General features: G+C 38.8%; 2 protein-coding genes across 2 annotated transcripts; both read right to left on the reverse strand.

Moving 5' to 3' along the window:
- Window positions 1-15,690: 15,690 nt before the first annotated feature.
- On the reverse strand, window positions 15,691-16,764 carry LOC308380705 (fMet-Leu-Phe receptor-like; the record flags this gene model as incomplete). The annotated part of the gene is made up of 1 exon (XM_080858110.1): window positions 15,691-16,764. One exon carries the CDS (start codon window positions 16,762-16,764, stop codon window positions 15,691-15,693), a length of 1,074 nt encoding a protein of 357 aa, XP_080714236.1.
- Window positions 16,765-18,511: 1,747 nt separating this feature from the next.
- Window positions 18,512-19,549, reverse strand: LOC308380826 (fMet-Leu-Phe receptor-like; the record flags this gene model as incomplete). The annotated part of the gene is made up of 1 exon (XM_080858238.1): window positions 18,512-19,549. The coding sequence occupies one exon, from the start codon at window positions 19,547-19,549 to the stop codon at window positions 18,512-18,514; it is 1,038 nt and encodes a 345-aa protein (XP_080714364.1).
- Window positions 19,550-27,631: the final 8,082 nt, after the last annotated feature.

A 27,631-nucleotide genomic window follows, 5' to 3' on the forward strand; every position in this document is an offset into this window, starting at 1 on the left:
AAAATTCCCTTCTTTCTATCAGCATATAGTTCTTAATATTTTCTTTGAATAACCACTCTCGGATGGAAAGAAAACGAGTCTACGCATGGATGTGTTTCAACAACAGTAGAAAACTGTGTTTGCTCCGTCTTTTACTGGACTCATAATTATATGACAGTGGTATTAGTTACAGTTGAGACACCCGAAATAACTTGCATGCGCAGCAATCCTGAGACGTGATTTTTAGTTTGCACATGAATACTAACGTCTTCTTTGATCCCAGGAAATTTGAGCACATAACCCATCTCCCTTACGGAGATATTGGCGAAAGTTGTTTAACCTACTTCATTGCAAACGTCTAGTTTTTCAAACGTGTCTAGTTTTTGTGCAGTAGTGAATAGAGTCTCAGTCTACTACACCATACATAGCATATCATGTTTGTAGAAAATGATTAAGGTGCAACAAATGCCAATAAGCATAAATTTAAATTAATTGATTCACATTGGAAGTAAAATGGTGCGGCTGGAGCACAGGGAGGGACAACGGTGACGCAGTTTGGATGTAGCGACAAACATTTATGTGCTGTAACAAACAGTGTTAACCAGTATGTGAGTAACGTGGCTTTTATTAAAGCATAGCGTGTGTAATGTGTAGCTATTTCATTCCGTTTATTAACCTTTCCGGCTGTCTGTATTGCTAGCCAGCAGCAGACGTAAAGGAAAGGGACTTAACCCAAAGTTAAAAACATGTAATCTACTTCGGCAGTGGAGCATTTTACTCCCCCGCAATCTCTCTACAAACTTCCATATAGACGCGGGATCAGCAGAGGAAAATCTACTTTTCCTTTCGGGAGAAACCAGGCCAGTCATTCCCACGACTACAGCACCTTGCAAAACGAATTATATGCGTTCCAGCAACAGGTGCTGCGAGTGAGCGCTCCTTCAGTGCAGCAGGGCGCGTTATAGAAGCCAGGCGCTCTCGCCTGAATCCTGACACTGTAGATGCTATTTTATTCCTGCATAGTGCTAAGACAAATTCTAAATAGAACGAAGGTTAGGCATATCAGCAGAGGTATATTTTGGTTACATTAGGATGGCTACGTTTATAACCTGCGTTTTGGGCGCACCACAATGCCAAGAAGTTTGTCGCGACTGTAATGGCATATTTCATTGTGGGGGTGATTGATAGCTTAAGGCTTACGAGACACAGTGTTTTCCGATGTTTTACTGAGTCCTCTCTGTCTCTATCACACACACACACACACACACACACACACACACACACACACACACACACACACACTAACGGAAGCAAAAAAGGTTTAAATTAAGTGACATCCTTCAAATGTCGCGTCTCCCGCAAACCTGCAAGCTATGAGTCAGCTGTCAGTATTGGAAGAAGCCTTAACGTCTCGAAGATGAAACTTCCTGGGTTATTTTGTTTCGTTAGGCTATTAGTTATATTTTAAAACAGCCAGTCATTGTAGCCTACCACTCGTGGAATAAGGAATTTCAAAGAGATGATGGAGTGAACTTTCTAGCCTCTAACTTTCTAGCCTCCTTTCACCGTCTCCCCCCAGTCACGCACCGCCACCCCCATGACACATCGGCCTGATTTGACACGCCCTTTTCTAAGCCGAACGATCGTGGTAAACCACCTCTCTCGAAAGCTTCAGACGATCGGCGGAAAAACGAACAGTTCACATCTAGACCCCTTATACATGAGGCAATTGTAACACGTTCGCTAGTTTCTATCGTGGTAGACGCGATGTAACAGCTTTACATTGACGCACGTGTATAAGGGGCTACTGACTCTGATCATTCACACCCATCTGCAGGGAAGGCAAGCTCGGCCTCTGGCACTGATGTTCCTCATTCCATCCCAACCAGTTGAAAGTTAATTCAGGAAATGAATTAGGAAAAACACTGGTCTCATGCTCTTTTCCTCTTCATTTACACGTCAGTATAGTTGGGCCTCATTCTATTTTATAAACTTGGGGTGACGTCCATCCAAATGGTTACACTTGAACTGTAACTTTGTTACTGAGATAAAATTGTAGCCTATAGCCTAATATCCCTATAGACAAGTTTCCTCACATAATGTCTTAAAAAAAGGTAAAGTGGTCATATCAAAATAATTGAAATATGACTGAAAGCAATCTATCATTAAAAATACAACCTCCTATTTTCTCCCTGGCGCATCTAAAAAATAACCTGTTTTTTGCAGCCTGAAGTCATTTCCGTTAAGATGATGTAAGTAGTATTTCAGTATGTAAAAGTAATTAGAGTTTGTTGCATCTCCATTTGGTGTGTAAACCAGGCTACGTAAGCATGCCCTAACACATCATTTCACATTTGCCATTTAATTGCATTGTTCTGTTAATTAATTTATCTCCATCTAGTTTAAAGCATTTGCTGATGTGCAGGGGCGTCGTTAGGCATGTTTTGGGGGGGCTGAAGCCACCCTAAAATGTTCTTCAGCCCCCCCAATGTTTTTGGCATTGGCTTTTTTTTTTTGAGTGATGACATTAAATTAAACTATTGTTTCTCACATGGACAAGTTATTTATAACTCTTACATGATATGATACATATGTGCGTGCGTTCTGGTTTGTATGTTTTCTCCCCCTTCAAATTACAATCAAACAGGGGCGTTTCTAGGATTCCAAGAAAGGGGGGCTTAGCCCCAAGGGGTGGGCCCATTTGGAGCCGCGGATATCCATTGTTTCAGTTCATAGATTTGTTCAATCAGAAAGTGTGTGATTTAGCTCTGTAGTTTTGCCTGCATTCAGTACATGATAGACACAGAATGTCAGGGTCATAGTGAAATTTGAAACACAAATGTGAACTTTTCTAATCTTTTAACTTTTTTTACTAAAATTTTTTAAAGAGAAAGACATAATTGTCCTGCTTGTTCAAGAAAGACGGATAAATTAGCTTTCATATCTGCTCCCAGAGGGGGGAAAAAACGAAAGTTTCAACTCTTTACTTGTTTTATTATGAGCAGAAGGAAATACGATTCAGATCAACATTTACATCTATTTGGTTGTGCGTGTGTAGTTTTTGCATACCAGTGATATTTTATGCTATTTTGGACACTATGGATGGAGAATGGACCTGACAGTGTCAACTCTTGAGTTGTTTACTTGTTTTATTATGAGCAGAAGGAAATATGATTCAGATCAACATTAACATCTATTTGGTTGTGCGTGTAGTTTTTGCATACCAGTGATATTTTATGCTCATTTGGACACTATGGATGGAGAATGGACCTGACAGTGTCAACTTCTGAGTTGTTTACTTATTTTATTATGAGCAGAAGGGAATAAGATTTTGATCAACATTTATGTCTATTTTGTAGTCCGTGTTGATATTTTATGCTCATTTGGACACTATCACTGTAAAGATGAACTAGTTTAATGTCAAATATACCATTCAATGGGGGGAAAAACAGACATAACAAAAACAAAAAAACACATTTCAAATACATCTTATTTATCAACTGATAAATATTGTATGATGGGCTGAAAGGGAAGGCAACCAATGCATTCATTATAATCAAGTCAAACAAGGATTCACTAGCATTAACTGATTATACAACAACTTTCTATAGGGACTTATATAATTGTTTCGAAATACTAGAGAGATATCGATAGTTATTTCTTGTATTTCAAATTCGCTCTTTCACACTCTTGCTCACTGGAGACAGTTTAACAAAATAGCCAGCTAGCTAGATAGCTTAGTGTAAACATAGCCCACTACAATATTCCCTTTCATTTACCTCAAGTAAACCTAAATGTAAGAAGCGAGTAACAATCGTTAACAACTACAGATAACAACATTCTGTAACTACCTGTACTTACAATTTCACTCCTTGCCTCATTTACTTTGAGCTAAACTTCTTGGCTGTAATCCTGGCTGTCGTATCACAGACGTTTCTTGGCAGAGTGGGAAAGCCAGTGCAGCAGCCTCCGCAAGATCCCCGGGGTTTATTTGAGGTAAATGAAAGGGAATATTGTAGTGGGCTATGTTTACACTAAGCTAGCTAGCTAGCTGGCTATTTTGTTAAACTGTCTCCAGTGAGCAAGAGTGTGAAAGAGCGAATTTGAAATACAAGAAATAACTATCGATATCTCTGTAGTATTTCAAAACAATTATATAAGTCCTTATAGAAAGTTGTTGTATAATCAGTTAATGCTAGTGAATCCTTGTTTGACTTTATTATAATGAATGCATTGGTTGCCTTCCCTTTCAGCCCATCATACAATATTTATCAGTTGATAAATAAGATGTATTTGAAATGTGTTTTTTTGTTTTTGTTATGTCTGTTTTTTCCCCCATTGAATGGTATATTTTACATTAAACTAGTTCATCTTTACAGTGATAGTGTCCAAATATCCATAAAATATCAACCCGGACTACAAAATAGACATACATGTTGATCAAAATCTTATTCCCTTCTGCTCATAACAAAACAAGTAAACAACTCAGAAGTTGACACTGTCAGGTCCATTCTCCATCCATAATGTCCAAATGAGCATAAAATATCACTGGTATGCAAAAACTACACGCACAACCAAATAGATGTTAATGTTGATCTGAATCATATTTCCTTCTGCTCATAATAAAACAAGTAAACAACTCAAGAGTTGACACTGTCAGGTCCATTCTCTATCCATAGTGTCCAAATGAGCATAAAATATCACTGGTATGCAAAAACTACATGCACAACCAAATAGATGTTAATGTTGATCTGAATCATATTTCCTTCTGCTCATAATAAAACAAGTAAACAACTCAAGAGTTGACACTGTCAGGTCCATTCTCTATCCATAGTGTCCAAATGAGCATAAAATATCACTGGTATGCAAAAACTACATGCACAACCAAATAGATGTTAATGTTGATCTGAATCATATTTCCTTCAGCTCATAATAAAACAAGTCAACAACTCAAGAGTTGACACTGTCAGGTCCATCTCCATCCATAGTGTCCAAATGAGCATGAAATATCACTGGTATGCAAAAACCACACACGCACAACCAAATAGATGTAAATGTTGATCTGAATCGTATTTCCTTCTGCTCATAATAAAACAAGTAAAGAGTTGAAACTTTCGTTTTTTCCCCCCTCTGGGTGCAGATATGAAAGCTAATTTATCCGTCTTTCCTGAACAAGCAGGACAATTATCTCTTTCTCTTTAAAAATGTTAGTAAAAAAAGTTAAAAGATTAGAAAAGTTCACATTTGTGTTTCAAATTTCACTATGACCCTGACATTCTGTGTCTATCATGTACTGAGTGCAGGCAAAACTACAGAGCAAAATCACACACTTTCTGATTGAACAAATCTATGAACTGAAACAATGGATATCCGCGGCCCCAAATGGGCCCACCCCTTGGGGTTAAGCCCCCCTTTCTTGGAATCCTAGAAACGCCCCTGCTGATGTGTTAACCTAAAAACAGACCAAAGTCAGAAAAAACTGTAACTTTTGCCTACCTTGTTTGACCAAATATCACGCAGTAATCGTTGTATCGTTTCAAGTTGTACTGTAGTCTTTGCAGAACACTCGCAAGTTTGCTGATATATATAGAGGTCTCAGGGAGGTTTTACTCTATATGCGTGACGTCAATCACAGTGACGGAACACCCACTGTTCTGCTGATTCTTGTCATTCCCACCTATCGCTGTGAAAGTCCGCCCTCGTTGCATATCTACTGGGGCATTTATTGAATTGATCCTTTTCTGAGATATTGTTGCCCGGGACTTGACTGAGGAAATGTGGTTGTGATATTACGGATGTTGAGAGTGTGGTTGGTTGCAACTTGCAACTGATGAAATACAGTCTACAGAAGGGTATGACAAGCTGAATGGGAAATAAAAAAATTATGTTTAATACGTGACATCAAATCCACATCTTCCAGGCAGAATGCATTTCTGTTCTCAGGGTAAAATATTCAGTCTCAAAGCAATATTACACTTATACCGTTACTGAAGACGGCACATTATAGGCACCATAAGGGCTTGATAAAATAGCCCTGATAGCTGCATGACAAAATGGTTGATATTTACTTTCGCCCTGTGGGCGACTATACAGCCGCAGCCACATTTTCAAATACAAGTGGTGGAGCATACAAGTGGAGTCACTTAGTCACTGATATTTCACTTGCATAATGTCATGTCATGCAGATATATGCAGTTATCCATCTTATTTTTATACACATGAAAATCACTTTAGCCTTTTAAATTGACTTTGTTCAAATCAAAACAAAACAAAAGGACACATTTGACTCACACTTTTTTTTGTACAATATGTACAATAGAGGTGTTGACCTCTTTAAACCTGTATACACTAATATTCGGACATCATTGGCTATTAACCAGGGGATCACGTGTTTTTGTCACAATTGCAGAAAAACGAAAACTATTTTATGGCATGCCTTCATTATATTTTTAGTACATATGTTATAGTTAATTTCTTAATAAGTTAATCTTAAAGGTGCAGATGTAGTTTTTTTTTTGTCAAAAGCTTCTGGACCTCTGGATGATGTAACTCTGAAGGTATGATAAATAAAAAGTTTTTCCCATTTTCTGTGCACTTTATTTTGTTTCTCTGTTTCAGCCCTTTTCATGTTTCAAAGTTTTTGTCTGTCAGCCAAAAAGAGCCTTGTAGATGCTAAGGATGCTGTTGTTTTAAATGATTATCTGATTGTATTCTTTTTACTTTATGTTATTTTTTTATACTTAATTTCTGAGTCTTTTAATGTGTTTGTTTATTTATTTTGTGTGTTTTGTTTTGTTATGGTTTGTTTATTTATTGTTCTTCTGTATTCTGTAGTCTCAGTCAGGGCTTTGCTGTAAAAGAGCCCTGTGCTCATTCAATTCTCCCTGAATAAACAAAGATGAATGAATGTATTTGTAAAAAGCATGACTCTACCTTTTATTGAGAGACGAGGCTATACATAATAGTTTCAAAACTGACAGTCTGCACCTGTTCAATGTCACCAGAAAGAGGGAAAGATCGCACATCAGTTAATTTTTTTGCTGTAGCTTGTGAAACTTTGGGGCCGACTTCACGGTTACATCCAATTTAAATGGGTCTTTGATTTGATGAACTTGTATTTGTTCTTTCCACAGCATTAACTAACATATTTTCTGCTTGTGAGGGGCATTTAAAAAAAAAAAAAAAAAAACTATTTTATGAGTAAACCACATAGGAGGTGTGCAGAGTAAGTCTTGGAAGCCCTCCAATCCTATCTAAAGCATGTTATGTCTCAGGTTTTATTCAGTGCAATTACCCAGGTTGCTGTCTCTTGAAACTCCTGTGGGGCTTGACTGGGTCACCCACAGTACACTTCTGTTAACCTTCAAGAGGAGTTCTGAATTCAAGTGCATGTAGTTTATATGCCACTACAATGTATAAAATGTCTTGAAGTACAGATGGTTCAATGAGTCTGTAGTAGTAGCTTATACAAATCCCTACTGACCCCAATTTCATATCAGGCAACCGCATGGAGGATCACAACCTGAGGATACAGAACTGATCAAATAAACAGTTATTTACAGCTCAACCTCCCATATTACACCCCAGCACTGTGTTTGTGACCAAGGTCATATCTGCCCTTAAATCAAATGTGGAAAATGCTTATTGCAACAAGCAATTATAATTTGTATTATATTTCATCAATTATCTAATTATGATTGTTTTCCAATAATTGTCCTATTTCATATCAATGTAAAATCGAGACATATTAAGTCAAACTGTGCAGATGACCCTAGCCTAGACTATCGGGGACAGGGAGGTGTGTGTGTAAATAGAACACCCACTGTATCACTATTTCACTGACTCTGATCATTCGCACCCATCTGCAGGGAAGGCAAGCTCGGCCTCTGGCACTAATGTTCCTCATTCCATCCCAACCAGTTAAAAGTTAATTCTTTAATAAATTAAGAAAAACTCTAGTCACAATAGTGCTCTCAAGGCTAATTTGTTGCACAGTCTTAATCCAGAGGTGAAACAGGCTGTCAAGCTGACCACACCTACATGGGAGGACACCACGTTTACTCTGGAAATGCTCATCAATGTGGCAAGAAGGGTGGAGCGGGATGTCGGCGACAAACTCAGATGTGTCAACACCTGGGATTCGAATTTGGAACAGGAGTGCATGTTGAGACTTTTAAATGCACAAAAGCCTAGACAACATCAACAATACACATCACAGTATGCACCCAGGGACAGATCATATGATACATGTCATAAATGTGGAAAACATGGCCATTGGGCAAAACAATGCAACACTCAGAAACGTGGCAGATATACTGCTCGCCATAACAATCACAAAGAGAGTGATGAGGAGAGTAATGATGATGAAGACATATTCAGAAGGTTTGCGAAGTTGACGGATCATCAGAGACAGACCATTATGTCTGCGATTCCGGGAAACTAAGTCTGCCCTCCTTACGGTCTCTTACGGCGGCTGAAAGCCAGCGGCTTGACAAAGGTGATGTGTGTGTGCCTAATGAAGTGGGAACACACATAGAACCAGAGTCAGTGGAAGCTGCAGGCGAAGCTTTAGCTGATGAAGTTATGAAGAGAACTGAGGTTTGGACGGCCAAGCCTTTAATCCTAACAACCTGATAATTGTTGAGAGTCAAGACTGTCCATCAAACACTGGAGAAGCGCAGATACCGCCAGTGGAGAGACAACAACTACAGCCATGTGACAGGAAGAATTTGAAGTGTAAAAAAACACACAGAGCACTGTCACCTTCCTACACTGCAGTCATGGTGAAGGGTAAGACCAAATTGTTCACCAACTGCATAGAGAGCATACCTCCAGAACAACCACCTCTGGCGGGGCGCAAAGAAAAAACTTATGATTACGGATAATTTAAGTCATGCCTTTTGTTTAATCATATCATTACTTTTAGCAATGATATGATGATTGGATGGGAATTTTAGATGCTGACTTAATTATGAACTTGACTACAAGATTTAGATTTTATTTTTATTTTTTGACAACACCAACCATCAACTTGAGAACAACGTCGCCAAGACGTATCGAGTGGAGGCGACCATGATCCTGTAGGTCAGGGCTCTTCAATTAGTTCGGAGCTGGGGCCAGTATTTGAAACTGATGCAAAGTCAGGGGCCGGAGGATATGAGCAGTATTCTATTGGTTTCCGTGTCGCTGCAGCTATCATATTGACTAATCAGCGCAAGCGTATCATGGCGGTCAATGTAAACTACGTGGCGGCTTCCATGGGTAAGCAGGAGGCCAAGTTATGACACATTTTTACTTATTTCTCGAGTTGCAAAATGTTTCAAACTGAAATTAACTATAATCACTGACAGAACAAGCACTGTAACAGTCCAATATTTGACCTCTTTTTACAATAACAGGGTTAAGCAGTTAATCTGCTGTGGCCAAAAGTATACTGCATTTTGCATATCTGTCTATAACTAAATAGCCTCAGATACCTCAATATTCAGTCCAGCTGAAATTGTTGTATTTAATCTAACTAGCCAAAAAAGAAAAAGTTTGTGACTATGTCTAATTGTACACTCTCGCGTGCAGTAGACATTTTTGTCTGGTAAGCGCAGTTTGAAAGGTACGAGTCAGAGTGATGAAGGCCAAAGGTAACGGTCACAGTGACGCACTCTACAGCTCGGTAAATTTAGAGGGGCAAATTTGATTGGTAATTTGTTTTCCCTCAAAAATGTATGTCTGGCCAAATCAGGCAGTACCTCTTTACGTGGCTTAAACGGGTGCATACCGCCACCATACCAGCACCTAGCTACTGCACGCGATAGTGTACAATTAGCCATAGTCACGAACTTTTTTTTTTTTTTAGATTTTTAGTCACGAACTGAATGAGGCTACCGGGGGACAGTCCAAAGCAGCTCGGGGACCGGATTCGGCCCGCGGGCCGCCTATTGAAGAGCCCTGCTGTAGGTGATGTCCCTCATCCCAAACGCTTCCTCCTTATGCAACAGCCACCACCTGCACCCCTGCACACGCATATGCCCATGCCCAAGGAGAACATTCATGTTGGGTGTGCGGATTGCTACCCCAGCCCAACGCTTCTTTGCAGCCGTCATTCTAAACTATGGCATTACCGTGGTGATAGATGAGGTCAGAGAAGCAGCCTCAATTATGGACAAGATTGCGAAGGACGCCGCAGGAACCTTGTCCACACTCAACAGAGATTTCAGATAATTATGTATTTTTTGAGCCTTTATGCAACTATCAGGTTTTGAATGTGCATTAATATTTATACCACTACACTATAGGAACATACATTGATACCACTACACTATAAGAACATGTGTTCTGTTTTAAAACTTTTTACCACTACACTATGGGAAAACATGTTTGTTGACATTTTGTAACAATGTTGGATTGTTTGATCACTATGTCTGATTATGTTTGTTATGGTTTTGTTAGGTTTTAGTGTGATCATGATGTAAGATTGATCGATGATCATAGGGGGGAGTTGTTAGATATCCGTGTATTCCACGAGATCAAACTGGCCTCCTGACCTTGTTGTATTCAATGGGATTTAATCAGGGTATTCATTCACTGTGATTAAATCAGGTCCTAATTAGCAATCATCCACTCAAAACTGATACATACAGTCCTGCTCACCATTATTGGCATTCCTAGTGAATATGAACAAACAGGCTATGAAAAAATATGTCTTTGCTGTTTATCCTCTTGGTCTTCCACTCAAAATATTCATAAAAATCTTACCTTTTCATTGAGGTAAAATAATTGAGAGAAAAAGTGTTTTTTTGACATTAAATAAATATTAAAAAAAAATTAATTTATTCTTCAAAACATGTGTGCACAGTGTAACACTTGTGGTCATACAATATAGTTGAAACACTTGTTTACTTACTATCTGGGATCTGGGCCATCAGAAGATTCTTTGTTCTTTTCAGGTACGCAGTCAATCACCACAACAGGGTTTTATAATTTTTAGATTTTAGTGACAAATTATTATTTACACATACTGTATACAAGGCTCAAATCTGTCAACATTTAGAAAATGTAAAATAAAAACATTCATCAAAATAACTCAATATCAGAACCTTAAATCAACCTCAAACTCTTTATGAATTCCTAGTTGTTCTTATTTACTCTATTTGCTTCTTATTTATCTCTATTTTATAACCTATTTGCTTCTTATTTATCTCTATTTTATAATATATTTGCTTCTTACTTATCTCTTTTTTATAATCTTTACAATAGTTAAATGTAGTTATCTTTTAATATAAATTATGTTTAGCATTTAATAAATAGTCAATAAATACATAAATACATAATTTAATCATCTAGATTAATCATATATTATATTCTTATATTATTTATCTAATAAATACGGTTTATCTCATTTAAATGATCACGCAAATCTTAACCTTACTCCTTAACCTAAATTCACATAACCTAACACAATTATCGTAGCCCGACCTATTATCCCGCAAGCGCTGGTACACGTTACTTAATATTGATTTCGGTGTCATCCAGGATCGCAGATTTCGGAAAACTTAAGTCCCTGCCCAAAAAGGGTATTTAAATTAGCTTTGTAGCAAAAATGGCACATATACAGCGTATTGAAGTGTATAAGATAGTGTTGTAATACTGCATGTACAAACCAGCCTGATACAAATAGTAGAATTTTGATTTCGCGACGTTCGGTGTAAATTCTTTTTCTTGTTGAGCTTTATTTCCAACGGCATTTTAAATCAATGCGGGATAATAGGTCGTCGCCAACTTTGTTTCCATTTCGCGACTGTACAAAACAAATCGGAAAATACGTTAAGAAATGTTCCTGCTAAGAGTCAAACAAGACTTCGTGCATGTTCTACACACCTGTCACTTCTGAAATATGTAAGGTTGATTCATTAAACCATATTTATATTGATAAAAACATATTTGTTAAGCTGATTTTTTGGTGGCCCGCGGGATAATAGGTCGCGTTACTATATACAGGCTATACATTTAAAGTAACTAGCATTGAGCATAAATAAATAATTTCATTTACAATTAATACATTCAAATATCCAATCAATGTTCAATGTTCAATGTTCAATGTTCAAAGTATCAGAGTTCATTGGGTTTCTTCTTAAATTAAAAACATGTAAAGTCTTATGGGTTCCGTTGGTCTTCAGCTACGAAGCTAACAAACTGTCACTTGTGTCTGGTTCGGTGGGAAGCTCGCCATCCAGTTGTCGTTCCAGTTCGGTATTTAGTCAGTCAGTTAGTCAGTCAAAATCCAGTGACGATTACTCCAAAAGGACAATCCTCGTCTCGATCAAGGTACGGTATTCAAACCAAAAATCCTTAAAGAAACATCCAGCAGATCCTGATCTATTTTGCTGTAGCTAGCTGGCTAGGCTACACGTTAGCGATCCGTTAGCACAACATCAATCATAAATTAAAACTTAAACTGTACACTTTCAATAAACTTGTACAAAATATTTAAACGTCAAAATATCATTGAACTGATTCTTCTCAATACTTATTTCATCAAAACGCTAACTTCTTGTAAGTTTAAAAAGTTGTGACCGTAACCTCTGAAACCGTATTTCTCTCTTTGAGTTTCAACGTCTTTTTTCCTTCTTTCAAAATAAAAGTTGCGCGAGCTATTAGGCACGCGCTACGTCCTGTAGAGGGCGCTCCAACATTACATTTCATTTAATTCATTACAATTCATTCAATTCATTACATTAAAACAATATACTAAATTCCTAAAGTACTTATAAATATATACTAATCAGTCCAATACAAAATGCTTATTATTAGACTATTGTTTACTATTTATTCATATTTACAGAATCTAAAATATTATAGTTAACCTAGGTTACAACAGGTATTGGCACCCCTTAATTAAATGTTTTGTGCAGCCTCCCTTTGCCAAAATAACAGCTCTGAGTCTTCTCCTATAATGTGTGATAAGGTTGGTGAACACATGGCACGGGATCTGACACCATTCTTACATACAGTATCTCTCCAGATCCTTCAGATTCTGAGGTCAACGCTTGTAGACTCGGCTTAAGCTCATCCCACAGATTTTCTTTGGGGTTTAGGTCGGGGGACTGTGATGGCCATGGGAAAACCTTTGTTCTGCGGCCGGTGAACCATTTTTGTGTTGATTTTGAGGTATGCTTCGGATCATTGTCCTGCTGGAAGGTCCAACCATGGCCCATTTTAAGCTTACTAGAGGGGGCTGTTAGGTTTTCATTTAATATCTGCTGGTATTTGATCAAGTCCATGATACCATGTATCCTAACAAGATGTCCAGGGCCTTTGGAAGAAAAACAGCCCCACAACATCAAAGATCGGCCACCATACTTCACAGTAGGTATGGGGTGCTTTTCTGTATGGCTATCTTTCTGTCTACGCCAAACCCACCTTTGTTGTTTTTGCCAAAAAGCTTTATTTTGGTCTCATCTGACCATTTAAATCAGTCCCATTGAAAGTCTGACTTCCATTTGGCAAACTGTAGGCACTCTAGTTTGTTGTTGATTGACAGCAGAGGCTTTTTTCTGGCAACCCTCCAAAACGACCTGTGGTGATGTAGGTGGCATCTGATGGTAGTTTTGGAGACTTTCTAACCCCAAGACTCAACTAATGTCTGCAATTCTCCAGCTGTGATCCTTGGAGATTATTTTGCCAGTTGAACCATCCTCCTCACGGTGCGTGGGGTCAATGTACACACACGTTGTCTTTCAGGCTGATTCTTAACATCACCTGACGCTTTAAACGTCTTTATTATTTCCATGATAGTGGAAATGGGTATTATCAACTGGTACGAGATTTTCTTGTGTCCATTTCTTGATTTGTGCAGCTCAACAACTTTTCATTGCACATCGTCACTGTGTTCTTGGGTCTTTCCCATTGTGATGAATGACTAATGGAATTTGGCCTGTGTCATCTCATATTTGTACATCAGTGGAACAGGAAGTCATGGTTAACCTCTTAAGAGTTCATAATTAAACGGGTGAACTTAAAAATGTAAAACATGCATGGAAATATACTTCAGTTAGATTTCAATTATAAGATTTTTCTAGAGGTGCCAATAATAGTGGCACACATGTTTTTGTACAAAATATTTATTTAATCTCAACCGTGGTTTTCTCTTACAATAATTTAACTTCAATGTAAAGGTAAGATTTTTGTGAATATTTTGAGTGAAACACCAAGAGGATAAACAGCACAGACATATTTTTTCATACCCTGTTTGCTCATATTCACTAGGGGTGCCAATAATGGTGAGCAGGACTGTACCTCCAGACACACCCATTCCCTCCCACATCCCATATACCTGTGTATAAAAGACTTGACCCTGCTGTTAGTATGTTGAAAGAATCCTCTCGTGTAACATGCGAGTGGATTGCCCTGTGACGCTGAAATAAACCTACTTCTACCGTTGGACACTTTCCCGAGTTTTCCTGATTATCTGCAAACCTGACCTTGGATCAAAGCATCAGACAGGCTTCTTTCACATGTCATGTCTCCTCACGTAATGACTTGTAAAAAGGTAAAGTGGTCATATAAAATTAAATTAAATATAACTGAAAGCAATCTATTATTTAAAATACTCCCTCCTAATATCTCCCTGGCGCATCTAAAAAATAACTTTTAGCAGCTGTAAGTCATTTCCATTTAATTTATGTTAGTATGTAAGAGTGGTATGCGCTTGTTCCGTCTCCATTTGGTGTGTTAAACAGGCCACGTAAGCATGCTTCAACACATCATTTTACATTTGCCATTGAATTGCATTGTTCTGTTAATTTATTTTTTCTATCTAGCCTAGTTTTAAGCATTTGCTGATGTGTTAACCTAAATACAGACCAAAGTGGAAGAAACCTGTAACTTTTGCCTACCTTGTTTGACCAAATATGACGCAGTAATCGTTGTATCGTTTCAAGTTGTACTGTAGTCTTTGCAGAACAACAACCTCGCAAGTTTGCTGATATATATAGAGGTCTCAGGGAGGTTTTACTATATATGTGGGACGTCAATCTCTGTGACAGAACACCCACTGTTCTGCTGATTCTTGTCATTCCCACCTATCGCTGGGAAAGTCCGCCCTCGTTGCATATCTACTGGGGCATTTATTAAATTGATCCTTTTCTGAGATATTGTTGCCTGGGACTTGACTTTTTGTTTGCTTGTTTGGTGTTGACATTGGTAGGTTGGGGAGGTATATCTACCTAGATATTAAGATTACATGTGTTACATTACATTCACTTGACAGCCTTCAGTTCACCGTAGGGTAATTATAAGTGTAAGGGCTTTATATTTATTATGTTTGAAGAAAATAAAGAAAACACACACACTAACAGATGGACATAATATATTTATGAAAATGTTTATTTAATTATATTCACAGACTTTTAATTAGTGGTTCATCGATTTTATTTCCCAACAAACAAATAGTCTGAACGGACCGAGGAATGAACGTACGTATGTCATGGACCGCTCAGTGAGGGGGAGGGGGGGGGGGGTGATTGTGGTTGTGGTTGTGGAATTACGGATGTTGAGAGTGTGGTTGGTTGCGACAGATGAAATACAGTCCACAGAAGGGTATGACAAGCTGAATGGGAAATGGGTGTTTGTAGTCTGATGCTTTCGTTGGGCCATAGTGGTTGTTCTTGAGAAGTGACACAGACTTCACATGTCCCTGATAAGGTCCTACGCAATAACTCATAAAAATGACTTTTCCTTACTGCGGCTGGTTATCATTGAGTTGGTGTACGTGTTGGTGCGAGACACTTCCTCTGTGAACGCTGTCTCCAGCACCTTCAGGATGGACTTGCGCACCTCGTCCTTGAAATCCTGACCCATGAAGACATACAGCAAGGGGTTCAGGCAGCTGTTAAGGTAGGCCAGGCTGAGGGTCATCGGAAACCCAATCATGGTGACATGTTGAAGAGTTTGACTGAATTCTTGCATCATATAATTAATCAGCTGAATGAAAATCATGATTTGAAATGGCGCCCAGCACACAAAAAAGGCAGTGATAACAGCCGCAATTATTCTGAAGGGTCGTCCAGTTCGTCCCGACATTGAGCGGCTCTTCCTGAGTCGATGAATGATGACGGCATAGCAGGACACGATGATGGCAAATGGCACAACAAAGCCAAGTATGACCCGGATTATCATCAATGCCATCACTTCCGGGAGGGCAAAATCAAAGCTACAGAAGATGGGGCTGTCCTTGACACCAGGAGGGGCGTCCACGAACACAAAGTGGGGTGAACTGAGCACCAGGGCCAGGAGCCAGACGACAAGGCTCACTGCCGACGCTCTTTGCACGCTTCGATGGTTTTGTGCCCAGATCGGCTTCACCACAGAAATGCAGCGGTCCACACTGATCACTACGAGGATGTAAACGCTGCTGAACTGGTTCAGTGTGCACAGGGTGGCTTTGACTTTGCACATGAACCTGCCAAAGGGCCAGTGGTAATCCATGGCCGTGGAGGCCACAACTAGAGGCAGAAACGCTGTGAATATGAAGTCAGCCACGGCCAGGTTCAGGTACCACACGGTATTCACAGTCTTCTTCATTTTGAATCCAGTCACCCAGATCACCACACCATTACCCAGAACACCCAAGACAAACGCCAGGGAAAAGACGACAAGGGACATGATGTTTAGGGACTTCCTCAGCTCATACTTGTCGTCCTTCTCAGTCCCATTTCTTGGCCACAAGTTGTTTTCGTCCGTCTCATTCCAGTTGTCAGTGTATGGGTCCACTGAGGCCATGACCAAGGCCATATCTGCCCTTAAATCAAATGTGGAAAATGCTTTTTGCAACAAGCAATTATAATTTGTATTATATTTCATCAATTATCTTATTATGATTGTTTTCCAATAATTTTCCAATTTCATATCAATGTAAAATCGAGACATATTTAGTCAAACTGTGCAGATGACCCTAGATGACCCTAGCCTAGTCTATCGGGGACAGGGAGGTGTGTGTGTAAATAGAACATATACTGACACTGTATCACTATTTCACTGACTCTGATCATTCGCACCCATCTGCAGGGAAGGCAAACACTCAGCCTCTGGCACTGATGGTCCTCATTCCATCCCAACCAGTTGAAAGTTAATTCACAAAATGAATTAGTAAAAACACTGGTCTCATGCTCTTTTCCTCTTCATTTACACGTCAGTATAGTTGGGCCTCATTCTATTTTATAAACTTAGGGTGAAGTCCATCCAAATAGTTACACTTGAACTGTAACTTTGTTACTGAGACAAATTGTAGCCTATAGCCTAATATCCCTATAGAGAAGTTTCCTCACGTAATGTCTTATAAAAAGGAAAAGGGGTCATATAAAAAAAAAATATATATGACTGAAAGCAATCTATCATTAAAAATACAACCTCCTAATTTCTCCCTGGCGCATCTAAAAAATAACCATTTTTTAGCAGCCTTGAGTATTTTCCGTTTAAATAATGTTAGTAGTATTTCAGTATGTAAAAGTAATTAGAGTTTGTTGCATCTCCATTTGGTGTGTAAACCAGGCTACGCAAGCATGCCCTAACACATCATTTCACATTTGCCATTTAATTGCATTGTTCTGTTAATGTATTTATCTCTATCTAGTTTAAAGCATTTGCTGATGTGTTAATCTAAAAACAGACCAAAGTGAGAGAAAACTGTAACTTTTGCCTACCTTGTTTGACCAAATATGACGCAGTAATCGTTGTATCGTTTCAAGTTGTACTGTAGTCTTTGCAGAACACTCGTAAGTTTGCTGATACGTACAGTATATATAGAGGTCTCAGGGAGGTTTGTGTATGCGTGAGTCAATCTCAGTGACAGAACACCCACTGTTCTGCTGATTCTTGTCATTCCCACCTCTCGGTGGGAAAGTCCGCCCTCATTGCATATCTACTGGGGCATTTATTAAATTGATACTTTTCAGAGATATTGTTGCCCGGGACTTGACTTTTTGTTTGATTGTTTGGTGTAAACATTGGTAGGTTGGGGGAGTATATCTACCTAGATATTAAGATTACATGTGTTACATTACATTCACTTGACAGCCTTCAGTTTACCTTAGGGTAATTATAAGTGTAAGGGATTTATATTTATTATGTTTGAAGAAAATAAAGAAAACACGCACACAATAACAGATAGACATAATATATTTATGAAAATGTTTATTTAATCATATTCACAGACTTTTAATTAGTGGATCATTGATTTTATTTCCCAACAAACAAATAGTCTGAAAGGACCGAGGAATGTACGTATGTCATGGACCACTCAGTGAGGGTGGGGCAGGAAATGTGGTTGTGATATTACGGATGTTGAGAGTGTGGTTGGTTGCGACAGATGAAATACAGTCCACAGAAGGGTATGACAAGCTGAATGGGAAATGAGTGTTTGTAGTCTGATGTTTTCGTTCGGCCATAGTGGTTGTTCTTGAGAAGTGACACAGACTTCACATGTCCCTGATAAGGACCTACGCAATGACTCACACCTCTGCATTGGAAAATGACTTTTTTCCTACTGCGGATGGTTATCATTGAGTTGGTGTTCTTCCTCTGTGAACGCTGTCTCCAGCACCTTTAGGATGGACTTGCGCACCTCGTCCTTGAAATCCTGACCCATGAAGACATACAGCAAGGGGTTCAGGCAGCTGTTAAGGTAGGCCAGGCTGAGGGTCATCGGAAACCCAATCATGGTGACATGTTGAAGAGTTTGACTGAATTCTTGCTTCATATAATTAATCAGCTCAATGAAAATCATGATTTGAAATGGCGCCCAGCACACAAAAAAGGCAGTGATAACAGCCGCAATTATTCTGAAGGGTCGTCCAGTTCGTCCCGACATTGAGCGGCTCTTCCTGAGTCGATGAATGATGACGGCATAGCAGGACACGATGATGGCAAATGGCACAACAAAGCCAAGTATTACCCGGATTATCATCAATGCCATCACTTCCGGGAGGGCAAAATCAAAGCTACAGAAGATGGGGCTGTCCTTGACACCAGGAGGGGCGTCCACGAACACAAAGTAGGGCGAACTGAGCACCAGGGCCAGGAGCCAGACGACAAGGCTCACTGCCAACGCTCTTTGCACGCTTCGATGGTTTTGTGCCCAGATCGGCTTCACCACAGAAATGCAGCGGTCCACACTGATCACAACGAGGATGTAAACGCTGCTAAACTGGTTCAGTGTGCACAGGGTGGCTTTGACTTTGCACATGAACCTGCCAAAGGGCCAGTGGTAATCCATGGCCGTGGAGGCCACAACTAGAGGCAGAAACGCTGTGAATATGAAGTCAGCCACGGCCAGGTTCAGGTACCACACGGTATTCACAGTCTTCTTCATTTTGAATCCAGTCACCCAGATCACCACACCATTACCCAGAACACCCAAGACAAACGCCAGGGAAAAGACGACAAGTGACATGATGTTTAGGGACTTCCTCAGCTCATGCTTGTCGTCCTTCTCAGTCCCATTTCTTGGCCACAAGGTGTTTTCGTCCGTCTCATTCCAGTTGTCAGTGTATGGGTCCACTGAGGCCATGACCAAGGCCATATCTGCCCTAAAATCAAATGTGGAAAATGCTTATTGCAACAAGCAATTATAATTTGTATTATATTTAATCAATTATCTTATTATGATTGTGTAAAATGGTTGATATTTACTTTCGCCCTGTGGGCGACTATACAGCCGCAGCCACATTTTCAAATACAAGTGGTGGAGCATACAAGTGGAGTCACTTAGTCACTGATATTTGCATACACTTGCATAATGTCATGTCATGCAGATATATGCAGTTATCCATCTTATTTTTATACACATGAAAATCACTTTAGCCTTATAAATTGGCTTTGTTCAAATCAAAACAAAACAAAAGGACACATAAAAACATTTGACTCACACTTTTTTTTGTACAATATGTACAATAGAGGTGTTGACCTCTTTAAACCTGTATACACTAATATTCGGAAATCATTGGCTATTAACCAGGGGATCACGTGTTTTTGTCACAATTGCAGAAAAACTAAAACTATTTTATGGCATGCCTTCATTATATTTTTAGTACATATGTTATAGTTCATTTCTTAATAAGTTAATCTTAAAGGTGCAGATGTAGTTTTTTTTTTTGTCAAAAGCTTCTGGACCTCTGGATGATGTAACTCTGAAGGTATGATAAATAAAAAGTTTTTCCCATTTTCTGTGCACTTTATTTTGTTTCTCTGTTTCAGCCCTTTTCATGTTTCAAAGTTTTTGTCTGTCAGCCAAGAAGAGCCTTGTAGATGCTAAGGATGCTGTTGTTTTAAATGATTATCTGATTGTATTCTTTTTACTTTATGTTATTTTTTTATACTTAATTTCTGAGTCTTTTAATGTGTTTGTTTATTTATTTTGTGTGTTTTGTTTTGTTATGGTTTGTTTATTTATTGTTCTTCTGTATTCTGTAGTCTCAGTCAGGGCTTTGCTGTAAAAGAGCCCTGTGCTCATTCAATTCTCCCTGAATAAACAAAGATGAATGAATGTATTTGTAAAAAGCATGACTCTACCTTTTATTGAGAGACGAGGCTATACATAATAGTCTCAAAACTGACAGTCTGCACCTGTTCAATGTCACCAGAAAGAGGGAAAGATCGCACATCAGTTCATTTTTTTGCTGTAGCTTGTGAAACTTTGGGGCCGGCTTCACGGTTACATCCAATTTAAATGGGTCTTTGATTTGATGAACTTGTATTTGTTCTTTCCACAGCATTAACTAACATATTTTCTGCTTGTGAGGGGCATTTAAAAAAAAAAAAAAAAAAAAACTATTTTATGAGTAAACCACATAGGAGGTGTGCAGAGTAAGTCTTGGAAGCCCTCCAATCCTATCTAAAGCATGTTATGTCTCAGGTTTTATTCAGTGCAATTACCCAGGTTGCTGTCTCTTGAAACTCCTGTGGGGCTTGACTGGGTCACCCACAGTACACTTCTGTTAACCTTCAAGAGGAGTTCTGAATTCAAGTGCATGTAGTTTATATGCCACTACAATGTATAAAATGTCTTGAAGTACAGATGGTTCAATGAGTCTGTAGTAGTAGCTTATACAAATCCCTACTGACCCCAATTTCATATCAGGCAACCGCATGGAGGATCACAACCTGAGGATACAGAACTGATCAAATAAACAGTTATTTACAGCTCAACCTCCCATATTACACCCCAGCACTGTGTTTGTGACCAAGGCCATATCTGCCCTTAAATCAAATGTGGAAAATGCTTATTGCAACAAGCAATTATAATTTGTATTATATTTCATCAATTATCTAATTATGATTGTTTTCCAATAATTGTCCTATTTCATATCAATGTAAAATCGAGACATATTAAGTCAAACTGTGCAGATGACCCTAGCCTAGACTATCGGGGACAGGGAGGTGTGTGTGTAAATAGAACACCCACTGTATCACTATTTCACTGACTCTGATCATTCGCACCCATCTGCAGGGAAGGCAAGCTCGGCCTCTGGCACTAATGTTCCTCATTCCATCCCAACCAGTTAAAAGTTAATTCTTTAATAAATTAAGAAAAACTCTAGTCACAATAGTGCTCTCAAGGCTAATTTGTTGCACAGTCTTAATCCAGAGGTGAAACAGGCTGTCAAGCTGACCACACCTACATGGGAGGACACCACGTTTACTCTGGAAATGCTCATCAATGTGGCAAGAAGGGTGGAGCGGGATGTCGACGACAAACTCAGATGTGTCAACACCTGGGATTCGAATTTGGAACAGGAGTGCATGTTGAGACTTTTAAATGCACAAAAGCCTAGACAACATCAACAATACACATCACAGTATGCACCCAGGGACAGATCATATGATACATGTCATAAATGTGGAAAACATGGCCATTGAGCAAAACAATGCAACACTCAGAAACGTGGCAGATATACTGCTCGCCATAACAATCACAAAGAGAGTGATGAGGAGAGTAATGATGATGAAGACATATTCAGAAGGTTTGCGAAGTTGACGGATCATCAGAGACAGACCATTATGTCTGCGATTCCGGGAAACTAAGTCTGCCCTCCTTACGGTCTCTTACGGCGGCTGAAAGCCAGCGGCTTGACAAAGGTGATGTGTGTGTGCCTAATGAAGTGGGAACACACATAGAACCAGAGTCAGTGGAAGCTGCAGGCGAAGCTTTAGCTGATGAAGTTATGAAGAGAACTGAGGTTTGGACGGCCAAGCCTTTAATCCTAACAACCTGATAATTGTTGAGAGTCAAGACTGTCCATCAAACACTGGAGAAGCGCAGATACCGCCAGTGGAGAGACAACAACTACAGCCATGTGACAGGAAGAATTTGAAGTGTAAAAAAACACACAGAGCACTGTCACCTTCCTACACTGCAGTCATGGTGAAGGGTAAAACCAAATTGTTCACCAACTGCATAGAGAGCATACCTCCAGAACAACCACCTCTGGCGGGGCGCAAAGAAAAAACGTATGATTACGGATAATTTAAGTCATGCCTTTTGTTTAATCATATCATTACTTTTAGCAATGATATGATGATTGGATGGGAATTTTAGATGCTGACTTAATTATGAACTTGACTACAAGATTTAGATTTTATTTTTATTTTTTGACAACACCAACCATCAACTTGAGAACAACGTCGCCAAGACGTATCGAGTGGAGGGCGACCATGATCCTGTAGGTCAGGGCTCTTCAATTAGTTCGGAGCTGGGGCCAGTATTTGAAACTGATGCAAAGTCAGGGGCCGGAGGATATGAGCAGTATTCTATTGGTTTCCGTGTCGCTGCAGCTATCATATTGACTAATCAGCGCAAATCAGGCAGTACCTCTTTGGCTTAAACGGGTGCATACCGCCACCATACCAGCACCTACTGCACGCGATAGTGTACAATTAGCCATAGTCACGAACTTTTTTTTTTTTTTAGATTTTTAGTCACGAACTGAATGAGGCTACCGGGGGACAGTCCAAAGCAGCTCGGGGACCGGATTCGGCCCGCGGGCCGCCTATTGAAGAGCCCTGCTGTAGGTGATGTCCCTCATCCCAAACGCTTCCTCCTTATGCAACAGCCACCACCTGCACCCCTGCACACGCATATGCCCATGCCCAAGGAGAACATTCATGTTGGGTGTGCGGATTGCTACCCCAGCCCAACGCTTCTTTGCAGCCGTCATTCTAAACTATGGCATTACCGTGGTGATAGATGAGGTCAGAGAAGCAGCCTCAATTATGGACAAGATTGTGAAGGACGCCGCAGGAACCTTGTCCACACTCAACAGAGATTTCAGATAATTATGTATTTTTTGAGCCTTTATGCAACTATCAGGTTTTGAATGTGCATTAATATTTATACCACTACACTATAGGAACATACATTGATACCACTACACTATAAGAACATGTGTTCTGTTTTAAAACTTTTTACCACTACACTATGGGAAAACATGTTTGTTGACATTTTGTAACAATGTTGGATTGTTTGATCACTATGTCTGATTATGTTTGTTATGGTTTTGTTAGGTTTTAGTGTGATCATGATGTAAGATTGATCGATGATCATAGGGGGGAGTTGTTAGATATCCGTGTATTCCACGAGATCAAACTGGCCTCCTGACCTTGTTGTATTCAATGGGATTTAATCAGGGTATTCATTCACTGTGATTAAATCAGGTCCTAATTAGCAATCATCCACTCAAAACTGATACATACAGTCCTGCTCACCATTATTGGCATTCCTAGTGAATATGAACAAACAGGCTATGAAAAAATATGTCTTTGCTGTTTATCCTCTTGGTCTTCCACTCAAAATATTCATAAAAATCTTACCTTTTCATTGAGGTAAAATAATTGAGAGAAAAAGTGTTTTTTTGACATTAAATAAATATTATTCTTCAAAACATGTGTGCACAGTGTAACACTTGTGGTCATACAATATAGTTGAAACACTTGTTTACTTACTATCTGGGATCTGGGCCATCAGAAGATTCTCTGTTCTTTTCAGGTACGCAGTCAATCACCACAACAGGGTTTTATAATTTTTAGATTTTAGTGACAAATTATTATTTACACATACTGTATACAAGGCTCAAATCTGTCAACATTTAGAAAATGTAAAATAAAAAAATTCATCAAAATAACTCAATATCAGAACCTTAAATCAACCTCAAACTCTTTATGAATTCCTAGTTGTTCTTATTTACTCTATTTGCTTCTTATTTATCTCTATTTTATAAACTATTTGCTTCTTATTTATCTCTATTTTATAATATATTTGCTTCTTACTTATCTCTTTTTTATAATCTTTACAATAGTTAAATGTAGTTATCTTTTAATATAAATTATGTATAGCATTTAATAAATAGTCAATAAATAAACATAATTTAATCATCTAGATTAATCATATATTATATTCTTATATTATTTATCTAATAAATACGGTTTATCTCATTTAAATGATCACGCAAATCTTAACCTTACTTCTTAACCTAAATTCACATAACCTAACACAATTATACAGGCTATAAATTTAAAGTAACTAGCATTGAGCATAAATAAATAATTTCATTTACAATTAATACATTCAAATATCCAATCAATGTTCAATGTTCAATGTTCAAAGTATCAGAGTTCATTGGGTTTCTTCTTAAATTAAAAACATGTAAAGTCTTATGGGTTCCGTTGGTCTTCAGCTACGAAGCTAACAAACTGTCACTTGTGTCTGGTTCGGTGGGAAGCTCGCCATCCAGTTGTCGTTCCAGTTCGGGTATTTAGTCAGTCAGTTAGTCAGTCAAAATCCAGTGACGATTACTCCAAAAGGACAATCCTCGTCTCGATCAAGGTACGGTATTCAAACCAAAAATCCTTAAAGAAACATCCAGCAGATCCTGATCTATTTTGCTGTAGCTAGCTGGCTAGGCTACACGTTAGCGATCCGTTAGCACAACATCAATCATAAATTAAAACTTAAACTGTACACTTTCAATAAACTTGTATAAAATATTAAAACGTCAAAATATCATTGAACTGATTCTTCTCAATACTTATGTCATCAAAACGCTAACTTCTTGTAAGTTTAAAAAGTTGTGACCGTAACCTCTGAAACCGTATTTCTCTCTTTGAGTTTCAACGTCTTTTTTCCTTCTTTCAAAATAAAAGTTGCGCGAGCTATTAGGCACGCGCTACGTCCTGTAGAGGGCGCTCCAACATTACATTTCATTTAATTCATTACAATTCATTCAATTCATTACATTAAAACAATATACTAAATTCCTAAAGTACTTATAAATATATACTAATCAGTCCAATACAAAATGCTTATTATTAGACTATTGTTTACTATTTATTCATATTTACAGAATCTAAAATATTATAGTTAACCTAGGTTACAACAGGTATTGGCACCCCTTAATAAAATGTTTGGTGCAGCCTCCCTTTGCCAAAATAACAGCTCTGAGTCTTCTCCTATAATGTGTGATAAGGTTGGTGAACACATGGCACGGGATCTGACACCATTCTTACATACAGTATCTCTCCAGATCCTTCAGATTCTGAGGTCAACGCTTGTAGACTCGGCTTAAGCTCATCCCACAGATTTTCTTTGGGGTTTAGGTCGGGGGACTGTGATGGCCATGGCAAAACCTTTATTCTGCGGCCGGTGAACCATTTTTGTGTTGATTTTGAGGTATGCTTCGGATCATTGTCCTGCTGGAAGGTCCAACCATGGCCCATTTTAAGCTTACTAGAGGGGGCTGTTAGGTTTTCATTTAATATCTGCTGGTATTTGATCAAGTCCATGATACCATGTATCCTAACAAGATGTCCAGGGCCTTTGGAAGAAAAACAGCCCCACAACATCAAAGATCGGCCACCATACTTCACAGTAGGTATGGGGTGCTTTTCTGTATGGCTATCTTTCTGTCTACGCCAAACCCACCTTTGTTGTTTTTGCCAAAAAGCTTTATTTTGGTCTCATCTGACCATTTAACTCAGTCCCATTGAAAGTCTGACTTCCATTTGGCAAACTGTAGGCACTCTAGTTTGTTGTTGATTGACAGCAGAGGCTTTTTTCTGGCAACCCTCCAAAACGACCTGTGGTGATGTAGGTGGCATCTGATGGTAGTTTTGGAGACTTTCTAACCCCAAGACTCAACTAATGTCTGCAATTCTCCAGCTGTGATCCTTGGAGGTTATTTTGCCAGTTGAACCATCCTCCTCACGGTGCGTGGGGTCAATGTACACACACGTTGTCTTTCAGGCTGATTCTTAACATCACCTGACGCTTTAAACTTCTTTATTATTTCCATGATAGTGGAAATGGGTATTATCAACTGGTACGAGATTTTCTTGTGTCCATTTCTTGATTTGTGCAGCTCAACAACTTTTCATTGCACATCGTCACTGTGTTCTTGGGTCTTTCCCATTGTGATGAATGACTAATGGAATTTGGCCTGTGTCATCTCATATTTGTACATCAGTGGAACAGGAAGTCATGGTTAACCTCTTAAGAGTTCATAATTAACGGGTGAACTTAAAAATGTAAAACATGCATGGAAATATACTTCAGTTAGATTTCAATTATAAGATTTTTCTAGAGGTGCCAATAATAGTGGCACACATGTTTTTGTACAAAATATTTATTTAATCTCAACCGTGGTTTTCTCTTACAATAATTTAACTTCAATGTAAAGGTAAGATTTTTGTGAATATTTTGAGTGAAACACCAAGAGGATAAACAGCACAGACATATTTTTTCATACCCTGTTTGCTCATATTCACTAGGGGTGCCAATAATGGTGAGCAGGACTGTACCTCCAGACACACCCATTCCCTCCCACATCCCATATACCTGTGTATAAAAGACTTGACCCTGCTGTTAGTATGTTGAAAGAATCCTCTCGTGTAACATGCGAGTGGATTGCCCTGTGACGCTGAAATAAACCTACTTCTACCGTTGGACACTTTCCCGAGTTTTCCTGATTATCTGCAAACCTGACCTTGGATCAAAGCATCAGACAGGCTTCTTTCACATGTCATGTCTCCTCACGTAATGACTTGTAAAAAGTTAAAGTGGTCATATAAAATTAAATTAAATATAACTGAAAGCAATCTATTATTTAAAATACTCCCTCCTAATATCTCCCTGGCGCATCTAAAAAATAACTTTTAGCAGCTGTAAGTCATTTCCATTTAATTTATGTTAGTATGTAAGAGTGGTATGCGCTTGTTCCGTCTCCATTTGGTGTGTTAAACAGGCCACGTAAGCATGCTTCAACACATCATTTTACATTTGCCATTGAATTGCATTGTTCTGTTAATTTATTTTTTCTATCTAGCCTAGTTTTAAGCATTTGCTGATGTGTTAACCTAAATACAGACCAAAGTGAAAGAAACCTGTAACTTTTGCCTACCTTGTTTGACCAAATATGACGCAGCAATCGTTGTATCGTTTCAAGTTGTACTGTAGTCTTTGCAGAACAACAACCTCGCAAGTTTGCTGATATATATAGAGGTCTCAGGGAGGTTTTACTCTATATGTGGGACGTCAATCTCTGTGACAGAACACCCACTGTTCTGCTGATTCTTGTCATTCCCACCTATCGCTGGGAAAGTCGCCCTCATTGCA

This window comes from Sprattus sprattus (genome assembly GCF_963457725.1).
Source record: "Sprattus sprattus genome assembly, chromosome: 19".
Classification (NCBI taxonomy): domain Eukaryota; kingdom Metazoa; phylum Chordata; class Actinopteri; order Clupeiformes; family Clupeidae; genus Sprattus; species Sprattus sprattus.